The sequence below is a fragment of the Stegostoma tigrinum genome, chromosome 31, assembly GCF_030684315.1.
Source record: "Stegostoma tigrinum isolate sSteTig4 chromosome 31, sSteTig4.hap1, whole genome shotgun sequence".
NCBI lineage: Eukaryota > Metazoa > Chordata > Chondrichthyes > Orectolobiformes > Stegostomatidae > Stegostoma > Stegostoma tigrinum.
In genome coordinates, this window is record NC_081384.1 from 27,306,331 (window position 1) to 27,332,058 (window position 25,728).

General features: G+C 41.0%; 1 protein-coding gene across 2 annotated transcripts in view; it reads right to left on the reverse strand.

Moving 5' to 3' along the window:
• Window positions 1-312: 312 nt before the first annotated feature.
• The window catches only part of LOC125466439 (tumor necrosis factor receptor superfamily member 16-like), a 168,266-nt gene continuing 142,850 nt past the window's right edge, over window positions 313-25,728 (reverse strand). The window contains exon 6 of one of the 2 annotated variants that reach the window (XM_048560929.2): window positions 313-2,639. In XM_048560929.2, the coding sequence (XP_048416886.1) occupies window positions 2,338-2,639 (302 nt within the window). In that variant the 3' untranslated portion in view covers window positions 313-2,337. Of the gene's footprint in view, window positions 2,643-25,728 lie in introns of both variants that reach the window. The other variant, XM_048560928.2, reaches the window with a different exon arrangement.

Sequence of the window (25,728 nt, forward strand, 5' to 3'; positions counted from 1 at the left end):
GGCATATAAATAACAAGCAGGGCAGAGCACAAACGCTTCACTAGAGATGCACTGATGAAGTTACCTAGCAGGGTGACAAAATGTCTGCAACCAAGCTCTCTAGCTCGGTGAGCTAGTGTACAATCTCAAATAAATGGTGACTTGGTGATGGGATACTGGCCTCTGAAGGGTTATTTATGAATGAGGAACCTCAGCACAAAACTACACTGACAGAATAAAAGTGAATAAAAGAGAATGTTCGAGCAAAATAAAATACGTGATTTTATATAGGTGTCAATTCATTTCTGTGATTAAAAATTCCAATAAACTAGCTTTATAATACTGTTAACTTTATTAATTAGTAAAAGATTTGACATTCAGCAATCTAAAGAAAATCATACATTTCTAACATGGCAATGGAGACTTTGCATGTGAAATATTTAACAACTAATTTGCAGAAATTAAGAATGTTTCCAGAAAAGGTGCAGCTCCTTTTAGCAGTCAATATTAACACCTTTTAACTTGCATTTGGTTCCCTGACATCTGTACAGATTTTTCACTTACAGGATTCTTCCAAAAGAATCTGGCAGCTTAATGGCATCTCTCAGCCATAGGATTGCATTACTGCCACATGTGGCTTTCCTAAGTATACCCAAGGATTAATGTTCAGCTAGTAAAGGAGTCCAATGCTCTCACACAAGCACAGATTGAAAAATTCTCCAATTTACATATTTTTTGAAATTGCCAGGGAAACATCAGTGGAACTTTCATCTTAGCCAACCGATATGGAGTAGTAGACACATCAGAGATACATTATTTTTTTAAAAATCTCTCAAGATGGGGACATCACCCATAAACCCAACATTTTACTGCCTATCCTTAGTTGCCCTGAGAGGGTTTCTGATGCAAATGAATGGCCTATTAGGTCATGTCAGGGGGCATTTTGACTGGGAGATTGAAGTTACATATAGGCCACTCAAGCCAAGGATAGTAGTTGGTTTCCTTCTTTCAAAGGTTATCTCCATGAAGACCTGGGTCTCCATGAGGCACTGAATCAAAGCCCTGTGAGCTGGATCCTTAATGCCAATGTCCAAGTACACCCAAACATTATTAATCTACTCCTGGTCACAGGACTCACATGTTACAGCTATATATGGTTTGAATATTAAAAGAAAACGGTATATTGGCAAAAGTGATAAAGCGAGATAATCATATCTGAGTGATGCACAATACCTTGGGCACTGCCTCACACTGGCATTTCTCAACTAATTTAAAATAACAACACAAAAGTAAACATTGATCCTGAATGAAAAGCAATGTTGGTCATGAGCCTTCTATTGGCCTAGAATCAGGAATAGTCACTAATTCTGTCAAGTGCTCAACCTACTTATTCTTTCAGAAATTTAATTATAGATTCATATTCAGAAGTACAAATTACTTAGAAATTAACATTGTGTCTGACCTTGGAATGGACACTGGAAAAATATTCCTATCTGTTTCAGCCCTACTTTTTGTAAATACAACCGAAATGGTTTCAAGGAGTGAATGGGCCAATTCCATAGTGTGATAAAATCACATCACATTGTCTCTCTAGTCATCAAGTTAGGTCCCTCAGCTCCAGTACATTTGATTTTTAGTGTTTCTCTTCACAATTGAAGCACATTGCAAAGATGTCCCAGACCTTATTAACACTGTGATTAAAATTGTCCTGATCATTTCTGTACTTCGTACGGAATCGCAAATTGTTAGATTATTGTTAAAAATTCCAAAGTCATGTTGCATTGCCTTTTCAGATAAAATTAATATATCTAGGGTTTAAGAGACGTCACAGTGAAAAGACACACAAACATATTGGGCTAAGGATTAGCCAGAACGTCTCTGGTACTTTGGACTACACTAGAATTAGTTACACAAACACTACTTGGATACATGCCGTGGGGTTGCTAACAACGTACAAGATTTGTAACATATTTTTCAGTTCAGTAAAGAGTGCTGAAATACAAGATACAATGTCCATGCTTTTACATTTACACATATGGCTTGTTTAGCACTCGGGTTTAATAAAACTTGGCCCATTTGAAAATGGACGCGTGGCATTTTTTTTCTAGTGGTTACAGAAAAGACAAAATTTGACATTATAACATGAAAGCGCTTTCTGCTTCTGCGGCACACAGTCACTTTGTAAAGGGGAGAAGGCAGGACAATACTGGAAGTTATGCACCAGTGCACATGAGGGTGTTCGTGAGCATAGGACTGAACACCCTTTTCCTTCAGACATTCTGTTATATCCACTCTTTTGTTTCCAATTTCAAAAAGGAACAGTCAAGAGAATTAAGGCTGTCGCTGATTCATTCACTCTCACACGGCGGATGTGGCTGTGGGCTCGCTGTTGAGGGTTTCAACGATGTCATCCCTTTTCAGTTTCCGTAGGGCAGTGCAAAGTGCGTCCGTGGTGGCAGCGTCCTTGGCTGCCCAGTCGGAGAGGAGGGCACGCACTGGGTGTTCTTCCTGCTTGAAAGTGTCTATATGTTCCTCATTATATCCCAGCAAACCAGCCAGGCTGCACCATTCTGCGTCTTCCTCACAATTATTCAGCAGCTGCTCTACCTCTTCCTGCTTGTGCGGAGGGAGAGCAGTGTAAAGGATTGGCCCAGCTCGTGCTGCTACAAACAGAACAGAGAAAGAGAGAGATCATTAAATGACAACAGTAATGAAGATACCTCAGCATATATTTACATATAAGTTCAAACACCTTGCAGCTGTTAGAAACAACAGATATGTCCGATGCAGAGGATAGGTGAATAAATTTAAAAAAAACACTCCCTGGTACATGCACAATCAATGAGGTTACTCCTTAACCACTTCAGTGTTTTAAGAGGCTAACTGGTCAAATCAAACATTCAAGACATCAATAAGCTGCAATACTTTAAGGCTTCCGTGAGACCAGCAGATCAAGTTGTGTCAACACTGTGAATCTGACTTTTTGATGCTATTATTTCAAACCACATTAAGCATCTTTTAATCCATTAATATTTATAAAATTCAATACTCATTACTTTCGGGTTTCAACAATTATCACCCAACATGAGGCACTCACATAGCTTCCTGGCATTGGTTGTGGTTAGTGAGGGTTCCATTCACGAACAAGCAAACATTGCAAGGGGAAGAGAGGAAGTCATTCGTTTACAGGCAGGGGTGAATGGGCAGAGTGGGACTGAAAAGGGATGAATGAGATTCACTAATAACGGACACCCAGGAAGTAAAACTAATGTTTGAGAAAGGTGGGCAGTTGAACGTGTTTCATACAAAGAGGCACAGACCCTTCAAAGTGTGGGTAGCTATAAAGCTATCTAAGAGTCCATAACTTTACTCCCCATGGTTGGGGAGTCTAAAACTAGACGGCTTAGGTTTAAGGTGAGAGGGAAGAGATTCAGAGGGGTCCAGAGAGGCAATGTTTTCACACAAAGGGTGAGAAGTTTCTGGAACAGGCTGCCATGGGCAATGGAGGAGGCAAGTACAATTTTGTCATTTAAGAAACATTTTGACAAGTGCATGGATGGGATAGTTATGGAGGGGTGTGGACTAAATGCAAGCAAATGGGACTAGATGAATTGTGAAAACAAGGCAGCATGGTCAAGGTGAGCCGAAGGGCCTGTTTCTATGCTGTAAACCTCTGTGACTCTAAATGCGAGGGTGTTCTGATTAAAATACACTGAAAATAAATCCAGACATTGAGGTCTGTTGTTGTAAATACAGCAAAAATAATGTATGTGGAGAAGCAAAAACATTCCTGTAATCTGGTTTTTTTTTATTGCCCAAGTTTTATTTAATTAGTGAGCGAATTTGAGCTGTATTGAACATTGAAAATTATACCTGTTTTGAATCAATTATCTTTGGCCAATAGTGTAATGAAAACTATCTGTTTAAAGTAAACAGGCAGGCAAAACAAAAAAATAGAGAGTCAGCTATCCTGTTTCAATGACCCATATGGTTTCTGTTCTTAATCTACTGCCTTATTTTTCATTAGTGCCTCATGTATAAGCAAGGTGATACGTTATTCCTAAACAAAACAAGAACAAAAGAACTGCAGATGCTGGAAATCAGAATTGAAAACAGAAATTGCTGGAGAAGCTTAGCAGGTCTGGCAGCAACTGTGGAGAGAAAGCAGAGTTAACATTTCCGAACCAGTCACCCTTCAAATGGACCATGAAATTTACTTTATTGTTATTAGCATTAGACCTGAAGCCAAAGTGTTACAGTGTTTCCATCTCCAACCAGCCTATGATAAACATTCAGGTGGAGATGGTGTTGTCATTGAATTGGTAATCCAATGGCCCAGGTAAATGCTATGGGGATATGGGTTCACATCCCACTACAGCTGTTGATGAAATTTGGACTTCATTAATAAAATCTGGAATTCAAAGTGAATAATGGTGACCACACGGTTATTGCCAATTGTTGTAAAAACCTATCTGGTTGACAGATGTCCTTTTAGGGAAGGAAATTGGTCATCTTCATCTGGTTTGGCCTACACTTGACTCCAGATTGAATTAACTGCCGTCTGGAAATGGCCTGGTAAAACATTCAGTTTAAAGACAACCTAAAGAACTGTGGTTGCTGTAAGTCAGAAACAAAAACTGAAGTATTGCAAAAGCTCAGCAAGTCTGGCAGCATCTGTGAAGAGAAATCAGAGTTAACGTTTCCGGTCTGGTGATCATTCCTCAGAACTGAGCCTTTCCAGTTTAAAGACAATTAGAGATAAGCAACAAAAGATTGCACAGAAAAGAAATTTTAAAACAAGTTGCGGGTCAAATAGCTTGAATTAAACTTGCAATGCATCAGATTTAATGAGAAACGGGGTCACGCAAATTTTCACCAACCAAGTATTCCCACCCTCTCTCTCCACGAGTGCTCTACAGTTGTCGTAGAGCAGTCTCAAGGGATTTGTTCCCATGCTAACTTAGGAAACAAGCGAGAGCTTCCCAAATTGACTGCCTGCTTTGGGACCTACACATTGGACAGCCTCAGTGTACTTCTTAATAAACCACTTCTCAGCTGAATGTTGACAACAGCTTCCTCACATCTGACAGCTCATTTTCTATTAGTAAGTAACCCGTTAAGAGGTCAGAGCAGGCCATCTGTTTTCAGTGCTTCATTACATGTGTTGGCATGCAGTAGGCACTTGAAGATTATAGAGTAAAAAGACAGCACAACAATTTAAATTGTAGTTAATCAGCATGATCCAATTCTTCCAGGAAATGCATTATTATCAATTGATGGGGTCAGAAGTATAATAAGGGCAGTTTCACAGAACGTCAAACAAACAGTCAACTATTTTGTTAATTACAATGCCAAATGGTGCGTATCGTTTTGTTTTCATTCATTCATGGGATGTGGATATCAATAGTCAGACCACTATATATTGCCCACCCCATGGATGTCCTTGAGAAGGTAGTGTTGAGTCGCCTTCTTGAACCACTGCGATCCATGTGGTGTACACACACCCACAGCAATGTTAGGAAGGCAGTTCTAGGATTTTGATACAGCAACAATGAAGGAATAGCGAAACGGTTCTAAGTCAATATAGTATGTAGTTAGGTGGGGAACTTGAATGTGCTACAGTGTTCCCACATGCCTGCTGTCCCTGTCTATCCAGGTTGGACAAGTCAAGTATTTGGAAGCCTGTGTCAAAGGTAAGTGAGTGTGTCAAGTCTTTCACTTCTAGTTACATCCTATTAAAATCCCTGAACTACATTCAGGAAGAACAGTAACAGTTTTCTTCCATTCTGCTCATTAATCAGACCCAAAAAGTCATTGCAACGAAGCGGAAATTCAGTACTAATTCTTTGCTCCCCTTTCTTTCCTGAATATTGTTGCACATAAACTTCTGCTATATCTTTTCTGAAGTCTGCATTTAAATTCTGTTACACAAGAAGGCATTGTGCCTACATTTCCTCGTGTGGAATTCGAGAGCAAACCATCTCTATAAATGTTTGGTACTTCTGAGCTGATCTTTAGCCCCTGTCAGCCTCAAGAAACAATCCATACCTTCAAGGATTTTTTAAAAAGTTTATTTATTTTTAAGAAAAATCTGAAATGCTTCAGGAATTACTGATTATTGCTCCCTTCCATTGCTCATCTTAAAGTACGATACTAAATACTATGATACACCATTCTGTTTGTAATCTAGTTTATTTGGAGGAATATACAAACAAACAGCTTTTACCATGTCACCTCCCAAACAATGTTCCTGTTTTCATACAAGTTAGCAATGATCTCCATTCTTGCTGATGTTATAGCTTTGACTATCCAATACAGCAAATTGTCAGGTTGCGGAATTCATTTCTGGGATTACTGTTCAAGTTAGAAGCTGGGCCACCTTTGAAGAAGCAGATTTAATAAGTGGATTAAGGAAGAGTGGTTAAAGAAATGTTGGAATGATGCAAATGTATGCAAAATAGGGCAACTTACTTGTATGCATAGTAAATGTATACAGACTGGTTAATGTATTTTAATCTCTGATGCATTTTCTAATATTTCATAACTATAATTCCATAACCACGCTCTAAGTGCTTGGCACCATGATGACATGTCTCATAATCTCCCCTGAAGGCAGATTGTGGAGCACCTGTTTTTGCTTCATTCACAATCTGGAACAACAAGCATCGTGGACACATTGACTAAGGAAGGAGAATTAATTGCAATGTAAGTACTGCATAATTAGTGTCAAAAGATAACAGAGTCAATAATAGTGCCCTGAAATGCATAAATGAAGCTGGTCTTGTTCTACGTTTTGTTTTAATTCATTCCTGACACATGGGTTAGGTCAGATTTATTGCTCATTACTAATTGCCCAAAGGGCAGTTCAGAGTCAATCACAATGCTGCAGGTCTAAAGTCACATTTAGGCCAGACCAGGTCAGGATTGGATTTTATTAATGAACCAAGTGGGACAATCACCCTGTTAATTCCAGATGTTTTTAAAGTGAATTCAAATTTCACCATCTTCCATGTTTGGATTTGAACATATGTCCTCAAAGCATTAACCTGACCTCAGGGTGGCTAGTCCAGTGGCATTACCACTACACCACCATCTCCCTATCTTCAGGGCAGCTGTGTGGCTGGTGTGTTTTCAGTGATGAAATGGGGAATTCTATTTCCCAGGCATGTTGGGAGATCTGGCACACATCTTATGTGGCTTAATCTAAGTTCAATTGCTACGACAGTCAGTGAGAAAGAAATAAATATCCATGTGTTGAAAGGGATTTGTAGGTGTGGCTGAAATGACCGTGTCCCTTTATTGACAAATCCTTTGGAATTTATTGTCACTGGATATCTAACTATAAATGTCTGGGCTTGTGAAATTGGGTGGTCCTAAATAAACTCACAACGACCCATCTGCTATGGCCAGATGGATATCCATATAAGCTGCATGTGATAAAATATCCATTTTGGGGTAGCAGATGGAAAGCAGCTTTAAGAAGCAGATTCCTTATTACTGAACTCAATGTGACTCTGCAGCAAAAAAACTGTTACTAGGGGACAAAAATGCCAAAGCAAATGGAAAATTTCTTCCACCACCCACTCCTCCACCCCCAACAAAATGAGCTCTCCCGAGGAACTGACTATGAGAAACATTGTACATGATACTGCAATACTGCTTTCACCCAGTCAGTGAGCATATCTGGAACACTGGGTCAGTGCCTTCAGAACTTTACGAAGTGTTTCCATAATTTAAGCTATTAATGGCTTTTACTGAGCTTTGAACACGTTAATGCACAAAGCACTTCCGCTCACACTGGCACAGTGTAAAATGCATGTCTTGTATTGCAGTATCAGCTGACAGATTGGGCATTCATGTGTCATTTTCTTTCCCTTAAGGGACAGAGCTTTCAAATTATTCCACGTTAAAAACATTGCAATTCTGGTCAAATTTTGGTGTCCAGTGATGAATAATGATTTCCATTTCCTTCATTTCTTCATTTATGTTCCCTCTCCACATGTTAATCTAGAGCAAGGACATGGGGTTTCAAAAAGAAAACCTGACTTACAGACTGTAAGGGGGCTGCAGCCTCTCATTGTGAGGATGTAAGTTGGCCAAAAGTGATTTCCCTGAATTGGCCAAGTGATGGAAGCTAAGGGAAGCCCTGCTGTCTAATTTTACACACTGGGTGGGCTCTCGAAGCTTTAAGAAGGTGGAGGGCTAATAAAAGGTGCCCAACCGGATGAGGAAGTAGTTCTTCTTTCAGGTAAGTGAAGGTGCTTCAAGCTTAAAGAACCAATTTATACTATCAATAAGATTTATTTGGTGCATAATAACAGGAAATTGAACATTTTGCCCACTTGAATTGTGAAAATGTTTAACGACATTGGAATGAGACTGTAGATTTTGATCTAAAACATTTATCTGGAGAGAGCATTTTAAGCTCTATGATGTTAGGTACTGATGGGTTTTGATCTATTACTCGTGGTGATAATGGTGGCTTCAGTGAGGTATTAAAGCATCATTTAAAAAGCAATAGCAAAGCACAATTCATAACGTTTTATCACATTGAGACATCTCAAATCATTTCAAACAACTAACCTTCAGTAAATGTCATGTAACCAAACTGAATTTTAAAATTGACTCCTTATTTTCAGGTGTATCTTTGAAAAATGTAAATTAAATTAAAAATTTTCATGTTCCAGAAAACTTAAATTATTCTTCAATCATGAGAAATGTTAAATCAGGTTACATCAGTAGAAAGACTTTTCAGAATAACCACTTGCTTTAATGTCATTTTTTGGCCCCTGTTTGACATTGTACCATTTTTTTTGTGTGATTGAATTGTCTGTAAGTCAATATCTGACTCTATTGTATTGAAGAACTTGTTGGATGAGGATTAGTTAATTGCATTAGTTCACATTGGCAGCTTACATGCCTGTTATTTTGGGTCAAATTATTGCAAAGCACTTTATCATCACACCTGGAATTTTCCTATTGACTTAGCACTAGCAGTTTTCCCATAAACTGTTACCAAATCACACACCAGTGATTAGAACATGTTATCTCAGCCAATGCTCCTTCAACCAATTTCAGTAAAATTGAAGTTGCTGGATACATATTGTATTTCATTGCTGTGAAAAGCTGTGCAAACACTAAGAATAAGAAAGGTGAAAGAAAGTGCAAATGGGCAAATTGCTCTCTCAATGGCTCAGTTCTAATTTAGTACATGACCAGCATTTTTCTAAAGATGTACGTGATGCAAATTATTTTAGAATATTCGGTATTTTCATAAATCTGAGAGAAAGGCAAAACTTCTTCTGAACTCAAATCTTGCCTGTGCTTCATTCGCGTTTGTAGTATCATAAAACAATGCAGCACAGCTGGCGGCCATTCAGCACACTGTGCCTGACTTTGCTCTTTAGCTCCATCTCCATATATTTCAATCTGCCAAAGTCTACTATTGTCTATTCTTCATCTCTCCTTTTAATGTTATTCCCCCCAAAATGAAATGCATTCATTTCTGTCAGCGGCTCTTTACAGTTGAAAACCTATAGATCCCATCATCGCCTGCTTTATTCTTCACTAAAATATTCTCAAATGATTCGACACTCTTTAGAGGATCACTAATCAAATAATTCTTATAACAATTTTCACAAACAAAAACAGAAATTGCTGGGAAATCCCAGCAGTCGAGTAGTATCTGTGGAGCGAAATCAGAGTTAATGTTTCAGCTCCCACAACGTCTTCCCACAGGTTCATAGTTCATAGAATCCCTACAGTGTGGAAACAGACCCTTCAGCACAACAAGTCCACACAGCCCCTCAGAGCATCCCACCCAGCCCCATTCCCCCTATAACTCACCTAATCTACACATCCCTGAACACTACAGGCAATTTAGCATGGCCAATCCACCAAGCCTGCACAACTTTGGACTGTGGGAGGAAACCCACGCAGACACAGGGACAATGTGTAAACTCCACACAGGCAATTGCCCAAGGGTGGAATCGAACCCGGGTCCCTGGTGCTGTGTGACTGCAGTGTTAACCACTGAATCACTGTGCTGCCCACACAGGTTCTGGCAGACATGCTGAGCTTTTCCAGCAATTTATGTTTTGTTTCTGAATTCCATCTTCCGCAGTTCTTTCAGCTTTTTATTCAACATAACACATTACATTTATATAATATGTCTAATACAAAAAAAGTCAATCTAGTTAACAAAAATTGTATCCACAAAAGATTTTCGACACCTAGCCACAGAAGGAGATAGTGCAAAAGATGACCACAGGATTGATCAAAGAGGTAAATTTTTAGCAGCAGCTTCATTGTTGGTAAAAGTAACACAGAGTGGACAGGAGTAGGGAGGAAACATCAGAGCATTGCGCAAAAGGGGCTAAAAGAATTGCCTCCAGTGGAGCAGCAATTTAAATAAAAAATGCATAGAGCCCAGAATTGGAGTAGTGCAGTTAAGTCAATATCTACAACATGCTGGTGGCAGAGGTTACAGAGATAGTGAGGTGAGGGCGAGATTTGAAAGTAAAGATGAGAATTTGAAAATTGAGAAACAACCTTAGATCACTGCACAGGGCTCTTGCAGTACAGTGGTATTTGGCATGGAAAGCCACACTGATGTCAGCTCCAGTTCAAGGGGCCACGCATTTCCATCTGTTCAGGAAGGTTGGGGTCTCTGACACTTCAATTGATTCAAGGATGGTAGCAGTGTTGGCGAGGTGGAACCAGCAGCAACTTTGATGTTGGTGGGTCTGGCACAGGTGGTGTCAAGACGTAAGACCCGAGGCGGTGGGTTCAGTAGTGGCAAAGCGATGGTTAGAGCAATGGTGACACAGTAGCGTGGTGGGTTCAACGTAGGCAACACTGGTGAGCCCAGCCCAAGACTCATGGTGGAGGCGGCAGCGCAGATGCTCCAGATGTTTTCTTTTCCTTTTGTTTTCATTTCTTTAACTTCTACTTCCATTTTTGTTTCTAACTATTGTATTCTAAGATGGTGCAAGAGAGTGGCGACTCTACACTTTGCACTCAGCTACGTAGGGCAATGAAATTTTTTTTAAAAAGCCCCATTAGGTGTCCCATTACCTGTCTGAGCAGGTTAATTAAAAATCATTTTTTTTTTAAATCGCTGCACACCGTGTTGTGAGCTAAGATTTTGGTAACAAAACTTTGGATGAGCACAAGTTTATACATGGTGGAAGATGGGAGGCTGGCCGAAAGTGGATTAAGAGTGTATTGTAAATTAACTGTAGGAAGAACATTTTTAAAAAAGCCATTGCTGTATTTTTATGGAAATAGAAGGTTTTTGTTTTAATTAACACATTGAGTTGGCAGGCAGGAGAGGACCATCTGGTCCAACGTGCCTGGCCCACACTGTAAATGGTGGAAGCAACATGACCAGCTAATGATGCACTTGCCATCCCTATATCTCTTAACCACAGCCATGTAATCTTCTTGGAAAATCAAGGGCAATCATAGGAAACAGTTCTGTGTAAAGCTGATCAACTATAGTCCCATAAATCACATTGACCACACATCTGATAAAAAGTCACTGACTTTTTTTGCTAAGAATTAGAGCTGCATAGGGCTGGATGAATATTCTTGCTCTGAATGTGGTTTTGTGTCACAACAATGAAATGATATTTGTTTAAAGTTGCAAATGGGAGAGCTGTATACCAATGCACCTGCATATTTGAGGGAGTATTTTGTATGTCAAATGTCAGGCCATTTAGCTATTATTATAGAACATATATTGCAGTGTTGCCTGAAATAGTTTGAATAGGTTGTAATGTAGAATTTACATTTCTGAATGTCTGAGCGCAAGAAGCAATCGCAATAAACAAATCAAACTTGCAGCAAGTATCCTGAGAAGCTGTCAACATTACTTTTAAACCATACAGGATGGAATTTGGCTTGAGGCAGATGATGTACCAACACTTCCAGGAATAGGCAAATGATTACATATTACTAAGCACTCTTTTGACAAAGGCATTCCTTTTAAGTCCACGCTGCCGCGGTGATTGTAACAAGGTCATCCAGGTGGACCTCATAGAATATGAGTTCACTGATTGGGGCTGCTAATCTGGTCTGATCAGGGAGCTCTAGCTGACAGATAGAAAGAGGAGCATCAGACATTCTGACACTCTGAGGAAGCTGGACCAGCGTAATTAAAGGGTAACTTGGTGATGGGATACTGGCCTCTGTGGAGTTTTTGCACCATGCTTTTAGAGTTACATAATCATATAAACATGAGTAGCAAAAACCTTGAATCTGATGTTAGTCATGTACTTTCTGAAATGTTCTGTTTATTTCATATTTTCCTTCCAATTGAGGAGTTCTTGTGGTGCCTTGAGTAGCATTCCTGCCTTTGAGAGTGCTCCACGTCCAGGATTTGATGACCAATGAAGGTGTGTACATAACATTGCCAAATAGGTTGAGTATCAACCTGAAAATCCAGCCATTGCATATATAAGCCTTCAACAGACAGTTCAACAGTATGTTGCATCTTGTATTTCAAATGATCAGGGAGATTTAACATTTGCAGGAAGTCTTATGAGGCAGTGGATAGCATTTGTATCTCTGGTTCAGAAACTCAAAGGCCAAGTCTCAGCCCAGGATTCGCTGATCATGTGAAAGCTTTTTCATTAAATAGCCAAACAGAGCGCGCATCAACTTGTAACGCCTTCCTATGTACAATAATAGCAGGGGAGTAACAACAGAAGGGTTTCTTGGTCAGCCAGGCAATGGAAAGAAAATGGAGTCTCTACCATCGTGCCAAGCTACAACATATGAACAAAGGCATATGTTGACACAGGGACTCAAGGGGCCAATTGGCTGGGTGGTCAGTGTGGGTCAGATTGGGTGCCAACAACATGGCAGATCGATTCCCTTTTCAACAGAGGTGGATTTGGGATCTGCCTCCCTGCCCATTGTGGAACTCATGACGCTGTACATTGGATCTGCCTTTGGGTAGGCAGCACAAGAAGAAAAGGACATAATGCTTCCCAGATCATGTACAGTACCCAACCCTTCTTTTAACACAGCAATGGTCTTTAACTGGCTCCATCAGCTCATGTTCCTACCCTGCTGATGTTCCTTTTAAAGGATAAAGGATAGATTATAATCCTGGCATTATCCATTATTATCATTTAGCTCTAGTCTACTGTGTTAAATTGACAAATTTTAACCAGTTCCATATTAGAATGAAGTATATGGTTTGCATTGACCAGATACACTGTAATGCTTTCTTCTAGCAAGTAGCTGCCAGATCAATTATTTAGTTGGATCTAAACAGAGACAATAGTTTTGTGAAGTCAGGGAGACTGCGAATATTTTAAAAGCCTTAGGATTTGAGGCATGTTTTATCTGGACAAGTACAGTAAGCCAGGAAACCCTGCTCAAGATTCCTACCTCAGTAGCGAAAATTCAAACCCAGATGTCAGTCATGTTAATTTCATGTCATGCACCATCCACTGTTTTGACTAATATGAAACTTCTTAAGAAATAAATCTGATTGGCTTCTAAAATTTCAGCTGCTAAACTATACTTCTTATGAAGAATTGTTCCTTATTTAAGTAAATCAGATCTGGAGACTTGGCTCAATAAGTGTAAATTTGAGTCCATTTTGTCTGTTATGTATCATGTTTTGCTGTCTATGGATAATAGGCCCTGGACAGTCTCAACCTGCACAAGGAACAGTTTTGAAATTGTTAATACTCATTCAATATGTCACAATGCCTGCCTAACAGTTTGCTATTGAAGTTCATTCAACAGATATAATTTTTACCATTTCCACTCCCCAGCTCATTGTTCTCAGATTTTCTGGGAGTTGTTTTATTCAATAAAGGATGTCATTGCTATGGAACTGAATGCATTTCAGTTTGGCCCAATATCATCAAGCAACTCTCGGTTAAAGATGACACATTATGATACAGTGTAAACTCCCCTCACTCTATTCAATCTAAGCGGCTGCCCCGAAACCTCAGGAAGAACCACACTTCCCTGTAATTTGGGATTGTGGCCTGATATTCTTGGCAGGGATTATATTGTGAAATCAATTTCAAAGAGATCAAATCTAAATTGGGAGTTACTAACGGACCAAATAAAATAATGGAAGCACGTTACCAAATGAGTACCTGCAGTTTTATTATGCTCTTTTATAAAGAATATGTTAACCAAAACTGCTTCAGCCTTATATGTTTTACTGCTGATGTTGTTCTAAATCTTCTCACTGGAAATATGGTACATTTATGGCTTTTCTGAATAGTTTTACACAGGTATCATCCAGTGTTTTTTTTTTAGTATATGTCTAGATGTCAGCCCTATTTATTAACTCTATGCTTCTGATTGTCTAGTTGTGTGAGGCTATACCCAGGATAAAGTTTACAGTCTCCTGGCATCCACTCTGTAGATCTCTGTAAGAATTTTGTATGTCTTCTACTGTGAAGATAAACACAAAATATTTTCTCAATGTCTACCCAACTTTTTCATTCACACATGACCCTCTCTTCTATCTATTTCCAAAGGGAGCAACATTTACCTTGGTTAAACTTTTTTTCTATTTCATATACTTGTACAAATTCTTACATTCTTGCATTCTTGGCTGGTGTCCTCTCATATTTTATGTCTTCCCTTCTTGTTGACCTTTTGTTGACCCTTTGCTGGTTTTCAAAACACTTCCTCAGATTTCTTGCTAAACTTTGCGAGATTGTAAACGTCTTTTCAGCCAAAACTATTCTTAACCTCTCTAGTGACCCACAGGTGGATCTTTCTGGTTAAGTTTTTACTTTTCAATTAAATATATTTTTCCTGACTATTTAGAATTTTTGAGTACTTCCCAATGTTTCTTCACTGCTATATCTTGAAGAGTATTAACTGATTCAATGTTAATCAATTCTTTTCTCATTTCCATATAATTATTTAATGTAATGATTCTTGTCTGGGTTTCAAATATCTTGTTCTCAAAATTGATATGGAATTCATCGGTATTATGGTTACTATTTCCCAGTGAAATTTTACAGTGACATTATTCTGACTCATTGGATAATGCTAGATCTGAAATAGCCTTATCTCTAGTTAATTTCACAAAGTATTGATCCAGAAAATTCATCTTTCAGGATATCTTTGCCCATTTAATAGTTGGCGACTACATGAAGATTAAAGACATCTAAAATTAATACATGTGCTTATTACATGCTCTACTAATGTTTTGCTTAACACATTGTTGAGCGGTGAAACTAGAGACCCTATAATTTACTCTGCTTAGCATTTTTGAACTCGTGGTATTTCAAATTACCATTTCTTGTTGGATATTTTCAACTCATTTTCATCTAGATAACAAAACTACATTTCCTTCCCTCAGAGTCTGCTGCTTTACACAAATCAATAATTTAAGAAATTAAAAGACAGCCAATGTGTCTTACAGAATTTCTTACATCCGAAAGACTCAGTATCATCCTGTAATACCAGACCAATTGTATGGCCCCAATCGCACATCAGTGATGTAGCAGCTGTGGTTTTATCTGGAAATTCATATGCCTTAAGAATTTTGAGTACTGGTGATGTGTAGTGTTAAAAGCCTTCCTAACATTCAGAAATGTAGTAACATGGGATAGCCCATGTTCTTGGGCTTGTTGCGGCCCCTCTAATATTGTCTCAAGTTAACACAAACGAAAGTTCAAATACCTTCTGTTTTGTATTAGCTGTAGCTCAATTACACTCACTGGAATGTACTTGCTAGTGAACCATCAGATAACATACATCTAATCACCTTCATTCATTTATTCTTAGCAATGTACAGCAGATTTCTCTGTAAATCTGACAATTGTAAAGAAAACTGACTTTTCTAATCACTGAATAGTTCTTCCACACCTTCAGAATGGTAAATCTACTGATCTCTTCTGGCCAGTTGGAAAGTTCCTTTGGTGTGAGGTTGAAACAGGCCTGTCGTACTGTAGGACCAGTAATAGTGAACTATGCTACCACAATAAAGTTCAAGAGTGCATGATGGCCTTTAAGGGGCAAAATTAATTTGCCTTCAGGCAGTTTTCAGAAGACAATTACAACATAATTTGGAACAAAAGATAGGGTGAGATGTTTTATCAGATTCATGTGCACAGAATATATGTTGTTACTTATGTAATTAATTCTTTAATTTAAAAAAGCCTTATTCCACTGTGTTAAGTTTCAGAAAAGCTAGTCAGAAACTATGCATGAGCAAAGGAGTTTCAGATTAAAGATTTTCTTTAATTTCAATTGGTAGGTCCAAATTATTGATTGAATTCTTATCTCCTTACAAAGCTTCCTGTGTGCAAATTAGAATGATGATTGGCTATAGATGCAATAGATTTTATTTGTTTTTTTATGTACATCAAAGTTCACATTGGGAAATGAAACAATTCCCTATTTCTGGAATGGATTTTCAGCATTAAATAGTTCCACATTAGGAACATTATAATCAACTATACAGTAAAGCACTCATATGCTGCAAACAATATGCTCAGCTCTAACGTAACAGTACAATTCAGCAATTCCCAGAATGACGTTTTCACTTCTCAAGGTAGCTACCCTCAAGGTTCTTAAGTGAGAGACCCAATTAATATTAAATTGGAGTCATTCTGCATTGTACTTTCAGGCCCATTTGTTGAAATTTCTCAATCAACTGTCACATAGGATTATTACTGGTACCAGAACTGGTACCCACCATGGGGAAACCTTCATCTTATTTAGTTAATTGGATTCAAACTGTGCCTATTCATTTTCAGCAACAATGTGTCAAGCCATTCCAACAATGATAAACCTTGCCTTACACACTTCACATCAACATTTTCCATTATAAAATCTTCCTTCCAGGTTTATGAAAGAAACTACTAGATGGAAACTTGTCACATTGGAATTATCTTATAGAATATGCACTGCAGTGCCACCAAAGGGTCGATTAACAGTGAGACAAGTTTACATAGTGAATTTTCATGATGGATGTGGACAATCAGATGTCTAACAGTTATAATGATATAATTCAGATAGAATGTATAACTTTAAAATGGGAAATGAAATTAACGTATGCATCTGTAAGTCCAATCTGAAGTCTACATTTGGCTCTGCAATATTAACGTCCATTAATACATAAAATTGGAGATGTGTATTGGACTGTTGGATCTGCACTGGCCAGTAATAAGTACTTTACAAGATACAGCAAGTGATTAAGATGATAAATAGAACATTGACTTTTATTGCAAGGGGAATGGAATGTAAGCATATGAAAATTTTACTGTAGTACTACAGAGCCCTGGTGAGACTACATATGGTGTGTGTTGTACAATCTTGATTTCCTTATTTTAAAAAAGGATATGATAGAGTTAGAAACAGTTCAGAGAAGGTTCATTAGATGCATTCCTTCAATGAAGGGCTCACTTTATTCAGGGTTGAAGACACTAAGCCTTTATCAATGGACTTTAGAAAAATGAGTGGTGATCTTATAGAGACATTCAAAAAAATGAAGAAACTTGACAGTGTGAATTCTGAGAAGAGGCTAGAACTTGGGGCGTAAGATTAGGTGGTATCTCACATATTCACTAGCCCGTGTAATATTTTTTCTTAATAAGCACTCATGAGTGGGTTATACAAGCATAGATTATTGATTAACAAGTAACTGAAGGTTAAAGGGAGGCAGATAGAAATATGGACCTGAGACTACAATGGGATCAGCTTTAATTTTACTGAATGGTGGAGCAAGCTTGAAATGCTGAATGAACTGATCTTACATTCCAATAAAATATTTGTGAGAAGGAGTTTGTATTTGTAGCAATTCTGTGAAGATTTGTGTCAATTCACTAGTAGGAGACAAAGCTAATTGTGCAACCATGCAAGCTTCTTTCTTGACATTCTTGAAGAACTCTGTAGATTATGCAGAATAGCCTACAACATTGCCTGTCCCCAATACACTGGCCTAGTCCACGTAACATTTGAAACAGCGCAATACAAACAAATTGCTCTCCTAGATTCTTCAATCTTGGATAGATTGGATAGATTCCCTCCCTATCCCTATCTGCCTTCCACAGGGACCGCGCTCGCTGCGACTCCCTTGTCAGCTCCACACTCCCCACCAGCCTCACCACCCTCAACACCTTTCCCCTGTGACTGCACGAGGTGCTACACCTGCCCCCTCACCTATCCCCTCACCTCCATCCCAGGCCCCCAAAAAACCTTTCACATCAAACAGATGTTCACCTGCGTATCCGCTAATGTGGTCTATTGTATCTGCTGTTCCCGATGTGGTCTCCTCTACATTGGTGAGAACAAGCAGAGGCTCAGAGACCGCTTCGTGGAGCACCTACACTCGGTTCGCAACAAACGACAACGTCTCCCAGTCGTGAACCACTTCAACTCCCCCTCCCACTCCCTGGATGCCATGTCCATCCTGGGCCACCTCCAGTGTCACAATGATGCCACCTGGAAACTGGAGGAATTGTACCTCATATTCCGCCTTGGGAGCCCACAACCCAATTGTCTCAATGTGGGCTTTACTAGCTTCAGAATCTCCTCAGCCCTGACCTCATCCCAAGACCAGCTCCCCCTCTCAACCCCACACATTGGGTTGACGGTCTTCTCACCCACCTATCCGCTCCTCCCACCTCACTGACCAATACCCACCACTATCTACCTACACTCACCTTTACTAGCTACATCCCCGCTTCCTTGACCTGTCCGTCTTCTCTCCCACCTATCCGCTCCACTATCAGCTATCACCGACACTCCCCACCCCTCTCTATTCATATCAGAGCCCCCTTCCCTCTCCGATTTCTGATGAAGGGCCCTGACCCGAAATGTCAACTTTCCTGCTCCTCTCATGCTGCCTGGCCTGCCGTGTTCCTTCAGCTCCACACTGTGTTATCTCTTCTTCAATCTTGGAATGTGAAATTGTTTTGTACAGGTATTTACTATCCAAAGTGGAGTAGAAAAGCTGGTTGGTTTTAATGTACAAAGTGCATTTTTTAAACTTGCTAGCCTCAATGAACATCCAATAGCGCTGCACAGACAGTAATAAGATTAATGATGAGTGTGATTGTTTTTGGTGACATTACGTGATTTTATCCAAAAGTGCTTTGATTAAATGGTACTCTTACAACAGACAGAATATGGTCTCAAATTCATGATCGATCTGAGAGATGGAGCCTCTGACAATTGATGGCTCTCCTCCTTTTGCTATTGGAATGTGAATTTATAGCATATTTGTCAGCTAGTGTTGCCACATGTGTCAAACTGAGAATGAACAATATCCAATAAAGAGGAATTGGTGAGCTGTAAATATGTGTGAATTCATTGTTAACAATAAACGTAGTTCCTGCATTTCTTCAGCCCATTATGTGTATAAGAGTGTTGGAGTCCTGAATGGATCTGCCCATGTCCGAGGAGATTGGTTTAGATGGCTATAATGCTTACAGATTAGACCTTAAATGATCTCCTTTCCATAGGTTGGGGTGAGATCTGCATTCTCAGCTGTAGGCAGATGTAGATTCTATGACATCAAACCAGTGCTGACAGCGGTCCCTATGAATTCCAAAGCAGAGATTTTAAAAATATTTTTGCCAAGAACTAATCCATGAGGCATAAGCTAACTACAGTGTAATGTGCAGGGTCATCTGAATTTGATACTTTAAGTAATTATTCTGGAAGTTGATAAATAGAAGGTGGCATGTCTCTTAAAATGAGATTAATGTTAATCTCTGATAATGGGAACTGCAGATGCTGGAGAATCCAAGATAATAAAGTGTGAAGCTGGATGAACACAGCAGACCAAGCAGCATCTCAGGAGCACAAAAGCTGACGTTTCGGGCCTAGACCCTTCATCACAGAGGGGGATGGGGTGAGGGCTCTGGAATAAATAGGGAGAGAGGCGGAGGCGGACCGAAGATGGAGAGAAAAGAAGATAGGTGGAGAGTAGTGTATAGGTGGGGAGGTAGGGAGGGCTTAGGTCAGTCCAGGGAAGACGGACAGGTCAAGGAGGTGGGATGAAGTGATAGGTAGGAAATGGAGGTGTGGCTTGAGGTGGGAGGAAGGGATGGGTGAGAGGAAGAACAGGTTAGGGAGACAGAGACAGGTTGGACTGGTTTTGGGATGCAGTGGGGGGAGGGGAAGAGCTGGGCTGGTTGTGTGGTGCAGTGGGGAGAGGGGATGAACTGGGCTGGTTTTGGGATGCGGTGGGGGAAGGAGAGATTTTGAAGCTGGTAAAGTCCACATTGATACTATTGGGCTGCAGGGTTCCCAAGCGGAACATGAGTTGCTGTTCCTGCAACCTTCGGGTGGCATCATTGTGGCACTGCAGGAGGCCCATGATGGACATGTCATCTAAAGAATGGGAGGGGGAGTTGAAATGGTTCGCGACTGGGAGGTGCAGTTGTTTGTTGCGAACCTAGCGGAGGTGTTCTGCAAAGCAGCCCCCAAGCCTCCGCTTGGTTTCCCCAATGTAGAGGAAGCCACACCGGGTACAATGGATACAGTATACCACACGGACAGATGTGCAGGTGAACCTCTGCTTAATTTGGAAAGTCATCTTGGGGCCTGGGATAGGGGTGAGGGAGGAGGTGTGGGAGCAAGTGTAGCACTTCCTGCGGTTGCAGGGGAAGGTGCCGGGTGTGGTGGGGTTGGAGGGCAGTGTGGAGCAAACAAGGGAGTCACGGAGAGAGTGGTCTCTCCGGAAAGCAGACAGGGGTGGGGATGGAAAAATGTCTTGGGTGGTAGGGTCGGATTGTAGTTGGCGGAAGTGTCGGAGGATGATGCGTTGTATCCGGAGGTTGGTGGGGTGGTGTGTGAGAATGAGGGGGATCCTCTTTGGGCGGTTCTGGCGGGTGCGGGGTGTGAGGGATGTGTTGCAGGAAATGCGGGAGACGCGGTCAAAGGCGTTCTCGACCACTGTGGGGGGAAAGTTGCGGTCCTTGAAGAACTTGGACATCTGGGATGTGCGGGAGTGGAATGCTTCATCGTGGGAGCAGATGCGGCGGAAGCGGAGGAATTGGGAATAGGGGATGGAATTTTTGCAGGAGGGTAGGTGGGAGGAGGTGTATTCTAGGTAGCTGTGGGAGTCGGTGGGCTTGAAATGGACATCAGTTACAAGCTGGTTGCCTGAGATGGAGACTGAGAGGTCCAGGAAGGTGAGGGATGTGCTGGAGATGGCCCAGGTGAACTGAAGGTTGGGGTGGAAGGTGTTGGTGAAGTGGATGAACTGTTCGAGCTCCTCTGGGGAGCAAGAGGCGGTGCCGATACAGTCATCAATGTAACGGAGGAAGAGGTGGGGTTTGGGGCCTGTGTAGGTGCGGAAGAGGGACTGTTCCACGTAACCTACAAAGAGGCAGGCATAGCTGGGGCCCATGCTGGTACCCATGGCCACCCGCTTTGTCTGTAGGAAGTGGGAGGAATCGAAAGAGAAGTTGTTGAGGGTGAGGATGAGTTCGGCCTGGCGGATGAGGGTGTCGGAGGGGGACTGGTCGGGCCTGCGGGACAGGAAGAAGCGGAGGGCCTTGAGGCCATCTGCATGTGGAATACAGGTGTATAGGGACTGGACGTCCATGGTGAAAATGAGGGGTTGGGGGCCAGGAAATTGGCAGTTCTGGAGGAGGTGGAGGGTGTGGGTGGTGTCACGGACATAGGTAGGGAGTTCCTGGACCAAAGGGGAGAAAATGGAGTCCAGATAGGTGGAGATGAGTTCGGTGGGGCAGGAACAGGCTGAGACAATGGGTCGACCAGGGCAGGCAGGTTTGTGGATTTTGGGAAGGAGATAGAAACGGGCGGTGCGGGCTTGGGGAACAATGAGGTTGGAGGCTGTGGGTGGGAGGTCCCCTGAGGTGATGAGGTCATGAATGGTGTTGGAGATGATGGTTTGGAGCTCGGGGGTGGGGTTATGATCAAGGGGGCGGTAGGAGGAGGTGTCGGAGATTTGGCGTTTGGCCTCGGCGATGTAGAGGTCAGTGCGCCATACTACCACTGCGCCACCCTTGTCTGCGGGTTTGATGGTGAGGTTGGGGTTGGAGCGGAGGGAGCGGAGGGCTGCCCGTTCTGCGGGGGAGAGGTTGGAGTGGGTGAGAGGGGTGGAGAGGTTGAGGCGGTTAATGTCTCGACGGCAGTTGGAGATGAAGAGGTCGAGGGAGGGTAGGAGGCCTGGGGGTGGTGTCCAGGAGGAGGACTTGTGTTGGAAGCGGGTGAAGGGGTCAGTGGAGGGAGGGTTATGTTCCCGGTTGAAGAAGTAAGCGTGGAGGCGAAGGCCACAGATGTTAATCTCTGCTATTCTACTATCGACCTTTCAGGAATTTCATTTGAATAAACTCTCATGATCAAAGCCAATCATTTGCAGCATTCACAGAAAGAAAGAAGACATTATAATCCCCAAAATACATGCAAAAATCCGGGAAAATGTTGTAATTCCATGTAATAAAAATACAATTTGAAAGATTTAGTTAACTGATACCAGTGGCCCTATTCATGAATGAATAGATTTATGAAATGTAATTCCCTACATTCCAAAGGAAATATTTGGCATTTTCATTGCACTCAATACAGGCTTTGATGATGATTCTGGAGTGGCCTGATCTTCTTTGCCGTTAGTCCAAACTATCGATTGACATCATTTAAATATTATAAACAAAACAGAGTTTTCTCGTAATATTTCAATTCCTAAAGTGAACTAATACTTAGGAAATTTACATAACGGAGATGTTTTTACAGAGCTTAAATGCAAAAAGATGACCTATACATTGATGCAGGTGATCATATTACATTGGATCAACATAACAACTCTGAAAATTCTGTGTCAAACAATCGAGGAGTTCATTCATTTTGGTCTGTTTTCCACAAGAACCATTAACTTATAGTCTTAACGCAACCAAAACCTTTCAATGGACAACAAACCCAGAATACCAGAAAAACACAGCATCTGTGGAGGGAGAAATTGAGTTAATTTTTCAACTTCAGTGCGAGTCTTCGTCATGTTGGACTCAAAATGTTAGCTTGGTTTCTCTCTCCACAGGTGCTGCCAGACCTACTGAGTTTCTCCAGCATTCTCTGTGTTTGTGTCAAATGTCTAGTATCTGCAGTATTTTGCTTCTCTTTTTAATGGATAGATGCTTAAAGATTCTAATTATTCACATTAATATTTCTCATTCTTGTTGCATACTCTCTTATTTTCAATGTTTCTTTGTTCTTAGACTTCCTTCCCTATGTTAATGAGCACCATTTGGCACTTATTCCTTAGAGCTGACTTAGAAACTCAATTCAAGTCCCTCAATTGATCAAGACTTTCTGAAGACTGTCTTTCCTGAAATTTTAAAGTTTGATGGCATATGCACCTGCATGGGCTCGGGGATTGAAAAATTGAGCTTGGATACATTTTTTTTCTTGCTTGGTTGAAATAATTCTTTCCAGGACATAAATATCACCAGCTGCGCAAACATTCAGGGGATGAGGCAACTGGATTTCTCAATTATGAAATGCTTAATCACACCCAGAATATTGAAAAATTAAAGGAATGTGTCCATGTATGGAAGAAAATATCAGCACAAGGGCAGGAAAAGCTGGCCACTCTTCCACCACTGCAGAACAGCAGAGAGCAGCAGGAATATGAAGAAATTTATTTTCATTGTATGGCTGTTGGAAATTCAGATCACTGAATGCTGCCATTTCATGTCACAATTTACAGGTAAGGGCACTGTTCTCCTTTTCTTTGTATCTAAGATACAGTACCATAAACACACCAAACACCAGAATATAAAATATGACCATACACCAGTGCAGGTCCCTGATGAGATAGGGATTTACACTTTTTTTTAATTCATAGAATCATAGAATCCCTACAGTGTGGAAGCAGGCCATTTGGCCCATTGAGTCCACACTGACCCGCTGAAGAACATCTCACCCAGACCCATCCCCAACTCTATCCCTAAAGCCTTGCATTGCTCCTGGCCTCCACATCCCTGGGTATCAAGTGCATCTTAATGTGGCCAATCCATCTAATGTGCACATCTTTGGACACTGGGGGCAAACTGGAGCACCCAGAGGAAGTCCACGCAAACACATGGGAAAATGTGGAAACTCTACACAGATAGTTGACCAAGGGTGAAATCAAACTCGGGTCCCGGGTGCTGTGAAGCTGCAGTGCTAACCACTGAGCTACATGCTGCACTCTATTCTTTAATGGGATGACAAACTCTCTGGCAAGGCCAGCATTTGTTGTCTATCTCTAATTACTCTTGATCTGGGTGGCATGATAAGCCATTTCACAGAGCAATGAGGAAGCGTCCACATTGCTTAGTATCTGGAGTTACATGGCAAGTGTATGACTATGACTATTTCCATTCTCTAAAGCGGATTAGTGAACAAGCTTCAAAATTCCAGTTTTTTCCTAATGTCCCACCAGTTGCAGTACGAAAATTTTAACCCATGTCCTGGGCATTAGTCTGGGCCTTTGGATTACTGCTCCACTGACATTACCATTATGCCACTGGTAGAACTACTCATAGCCAAAGAGAGAGTACACTTTAGCTTGTTCCATTTTAAAAAGGTTTAAATTGTTGAATATGTAAAAAGAGAACAAAAGTATGGAATAAAACAATGTGAGCAAGTGTTGCTGGTTCTGTACAGGGCATTGGTGAGGCTGCATTGAAAGTCTCGTGTACAGTTTTGCGGTCCTTACATGAGAGGAGCATTGCTTATACTGAAAGCAATTCAGGAAAAGTTCACTCACTCAATTCCAGGGATGAACCGTTCATCTTATCTGGAAAAGTTGACCAAATGGGGCCACACGCTTTGAAGTTTAAAAGAATGACAGGGTGACCCTACTGAAATCAAAAGGATTTTAAGGAAGTTTGACAGGTTGAAAGTTGAGAGAATGCTCCCCTTCATAGGAAAACATAGAAGTTTTCAAAAGTATAAGGACCCCCACTTACGACTGAGACAAGGGGGTTTTTCTGCTTTCAATAAGACCACAGAAATCAGGCTCATTGAATACATTCGAGACTGAGTTAGATTTGTGTTCTGGAGGTGCTGGCAGGAAACGAAAGTTGAAACCACAATAATATCAGCCACAAATGCTGGCACAAAGGTCCATTTAGCTTAGCCATGATCCTATTATGAACAAGAAAGCAAACTTTTCTCTTTGCACATAGCTACCCCTTGTCTAGCACCTTAATGCTTTCCAAAAAAGCATGTGATAGGGTGGGGTATTCTTGACCTGTAATTTTCACACTAAAAACCTATTGGTTTTCATGAACTTCACTGGCCTAAACAGCACCGTTCCACTTGCCTGCTTTTCACCCTCTCGCTCTGTTTATCTTGAGGTATTTGCCCCTTGTCATTTGCTTTCTCAACCTTACTACCTTCTATTCACTGACCATCATCTGACTCCCTTGCCGCTTCCTTCTCACCATCACCCTCCATAGTCATCACTCACAGCAAGAGCTCAGGACAGATGCAGGAGGGAGGAAGTGAGCAGAAGCAAGTGGCAGGGTTCAGTGAGGCAAGTAGCAGCCAACAAGGGGGTAAGGAGAGATGGGCAATGGGAGGGAGTGAGGTGGCCAAGATGGAAGAGAGCTGGGAAGGGAGCAAAGAGCTTGGAGGAATCAACAACTGAAACAATGAGGTCTTTAGAAAAACAGAATGAACATGCAGTTACAATTCTCGGCACTTGGCTGAATATAAAAATGGGGCAAGTATTGACAGCTAAGTTATGTTACAAACCATACTAAAATGAAACTGTAGAATGAGAAATTCCTT